General features: G+C 46.3%; 2 protein-coding genes across 2 annotated transcripts; both read right to left on the bottom strand.

Annotated features, from left to right (window-relative positions):
• Positions 1-85: 85 nt before the first annotated feature.
• TEOVI_000904700 (SET domain containing protein, putative) lies at positions 86-1981 on the bottom strand (the record flags this gene model as incomplete). Its single annotated transcript, XM_067220047.1, has 1 exon — positions 86-1981. One exon carries the CDS (start codon positions 1979-1981, stop codon positions 86-88), a length of 1896 nt encoding a protein of 631 aa, XP_067076148.1.
• Positions 1982-2438: 457 nt separating this feature from the next.
• On the bottom strand, positions 2439-2975 carry TEOVI_000904600 (uncharacterized protein; the record flags this gene model as incomplete). Its single annotated transcript, XM_067220046.1, has 1 exon — positions 2439-2975. One exon carries the CDS (start codon positions 2973-2975, stop codon positions 2439-2441), a length of 537 nt encoding a protein of 178 aa, XP_067076147.1.
• Positions 2976-3334: the final 359 nt, after the last annotated feature.

The raw sequence follows: 3334 nt of genomic DNA, 5'->3' as shown, positions 1-3334 counted from the left end.
CCCCCCCCCCCACACACACACACCAGTCATTTAATAACTCTTATTCCCCCTCCCCACTCACGTCGAGCACATGATGTTCCCAACACTAAAGGTAATAAACCTGCGCCAATTTCTGTAGATGCGGCAGTAAAGTGAGGCCGCCACAACCGGCACTCACATTAGCGTTACAACCACCGTTATCTCCGGTATCTTTCAGATCCTCGCAGCACTGTAAAGCATTCAATAATTTAAGACGCTTCACTGGATGAGCTCCAGGCACGATGGACTCCCACAGCAGGAACTCATCGAGGCAACTCTGCAGACAACATCGCGTATCACCGAGAACAGTGTACACGAAGGTTAGTGCATTACGCAACTCGTGACAAAGGTAATGGAAAGGATACAGTTCAGCACAACACTTCTGCAGTAAACGTTGTAACGCATCCTTGTCTGACCTGCTGATATCACACGCATCTTTCGAACGAACACGACCGCAAAGCAGCTGAACATCCCCGATTAGTTTACTGTGTGTATCACAGACACTATCACCGCTATCCTTCTTGCCGTCAATACCACCTTTGTTACTTCCAGAGCGTAACATTGCCGTAAGGGCAGCTTCATATGGATCATCACTGCCACCACCGCAGCAACAACAACAGCGAACGCAGCGGCAATGGAAGAAATATTTTTCCGCGAGCTCCCCACGCCTTAACTCCGTCGGCCAGTACAATTGCGGAATGTACGCAATGGTGAGCTCTTCACCAGCTTCAACGACACGCGTTGTCACAATTGCGTCGCTCTGAATAGCACAATTTGGTGCACAGGAATGATTGAAGTAAGACGTAATACTTGCCGCGTGAAGTGCCTGCCCAACGCCTAGACCTGAATCATCACAAATCTCAATTGCGTTGCAACGAATAACGCCAATAAGCCTCGCCACTTCACCATGTTCCTTTTCACCGTCCAACAGCTCATGCACAATGCGCACCAAATTTCCAAGACTTTGCGCTACTTCAACAGGATGGCCCTCCAACTGGTGCTCCACAGCGTTGTAACCGGGACGGTGAACCCTAACGCCCGACAATGTGGTGATGCAATGCACAGCCGTCGTAAAAAACTCGTCAACGCTGTCCGTGATGGAAACGACTTGTCCCTCCCGCTCCCGCTCCTCATGAGATGCTTGCAGGGAATCCCGCATGTTCTTCAACCGTTGCAACAGTCGGCACTCGTACTTGTCGTGCTGAATTCGATGCTTAGCCGCACACTCCGCAGAGCAATACCCCACAAGTTTGCAGTGGCCACACGCATATTTATCCTTTTGGGTTGTACCCTTCGGTTCATCACTCTCAGATAAGGGACAAACAATTCCACAGTTATAACACACACCAACACCACATGACTCGTCAAATGAACAGACACTGAAGGGGTGTAAAGTCGAACTCACCGCAAGATGGGCTGGCAGACGCGTGACAGCCACAACAGATTTTCCACAATCGCCCTCTTTCACCTCAATAGAAGGCTCTTCTTCAATTGTTTGTTCGCCATCGTCATTACCCTCACGTTTTGGCGGCAAAATCTCAGCTAAGAGTTTATCAAGAGCCTCACCAATGAAAGGCCGCATGGACTCCGCCATGGATGGGAGCAAATATACGGCACGACACAAATACTGCAGTGGACCAATTCCATATTGTCGCTTTGGAAGTGAAGGGAAATTTCCCAGAAGCATGCAACGCCCAATAAAAGCATACGCCTTCGCAATCAAGGGGTTCACACGCTGCACCTTCACAGCCAATGCCGCACATTCCTCATGTTGCCCCAACTTAAACAAACAAGTGAGTGCATTGCCAGCGCATCGGGTATATTCCTCCTTCACCGCAACCGAATCCACCCCCGCTGCGTCCTTTAGCGTATCGTATAAATCAATTGCTTCCCGATACATGACAACGGCGGCACGAGGATCTGTGGGGAAAAGTTCATTACCGCGTTTACGCAACTCCTCCATGGCAACTGTTGTGCCCACCACAGCGTTTCTCCTTCTGCCAAACGGGGATAAAATGCGGCCTGTGATCCGTCCTGTTCAGTTCATACCAATTATCAGTAAACAAAGCAATTGTGGGTGGAAAAGCAAGAGGAAGGGATCAGAGGCCAAACACATCATTGATACAGATGAGGAAAGTACGGTGGTAAAAAAGCCGAAGAAAAGGTAAGAGGTGCGGTATCAAAAAGTAATAATAATAATAACAATAATAATAATTTCAACAAAGCTTCGGCCTTTAATGTACAAGTTAACACCCCGACGAACAGCGGCATCCCCTCCATGTAATTTCTCTTTTCATCCATCAGCAACAAGCGATTCTACACTCCACACATGTGCATGTATGACACCAGCAACCTTAATATATATTTATATTTATTTATTTGTGTATATCACATACCGCCCGCCATCCGTATTCGAGTGCTTACTCCGTCGACTGGTCCTCCTCCTCCACACCTTCCACCTCATTCCGCCTTCGCTTTTGCAGCCCAAACTTCTGCACTTCATGCATTAACGCTGGTCCTAACACTTGATGGGCGAGGTGATGATTTTTTTGACTGTTAAATGCTTCCATGCCCGCCAAGTCAGGTTGATGTACATGTCTCGTGTCAAGCACTGATTGATGTGTCGGAATAACAAAACATGCCCTCACGTCATTATTCACCACTATTGCCGTCGCCTCCTCATTTGTTTTGGCACTAACCGCAGCAGCACCCATCAGACAATCACCTCCGCCCTCACCATATTCATCACCATCCTCGCCTTCACCTTCACCTTCTCCTTCTTCCTCATCATCATCATTTGCATCCGCGTGATGACTGCGACGTTGAGACCTTTCCATTTTTTCAATGGCATTCATCACGGCGGGGTGGAGAATATCAAAAGCAACTCGCGGGTCGCTGTTAACAATGAGATCAAAGTAGTTGTGTAATTGCGTGCCACTTCCAGGCAATCCGCTCATGGCTCTAAAATAAATAAATAAAAGGAACTCTCAATAATAACAATAAATGGTAATTACAGTGCTATTATTATTATTATTAGTTACTTTAAATAGATGTATGTGTTTGTGTTTCTCTCTTCGTTTCCCTTCCCTTCCCTTCGCGTTTTTTTTTCTTTTTTGGTCAACGCAATTAAAGAAAAGAAAGTAAAAAAGAAAGAGTTCAAAAAAAAAGCACCGAAAAACACATCGAGAGTGGGTGGTGGCACGAAAGGAGGATTCAAACATGCGTGTAAATATGTAAAAAGATAATAAACAAATAAACAAATTAGTAAAATAGCGAAAAAAGAAAAAGAAAGGGTACAATACTTTCAAACTTCGTC

This window comes from Trypanosoma equiperdum, assembly GCF_001457755.1.
Source record: "Trypanosoma equiperdum strain OVI genome assembly, contig: ctg_1042, whole genome shotgun sequence".
Classification (NCBI taxonomy): Eukaryota; Euglenozoa; class Kinetoplastea; order Trypanosomatida; family Trypanosomatidae; genus Trypanosoma; species Trypanosoma equiperdum.
The sequence above is the reverse complement of the archived record's forward strand: the minus strand, read 5'-3'. Positions and strand labels throughout refer to the sequence as shown.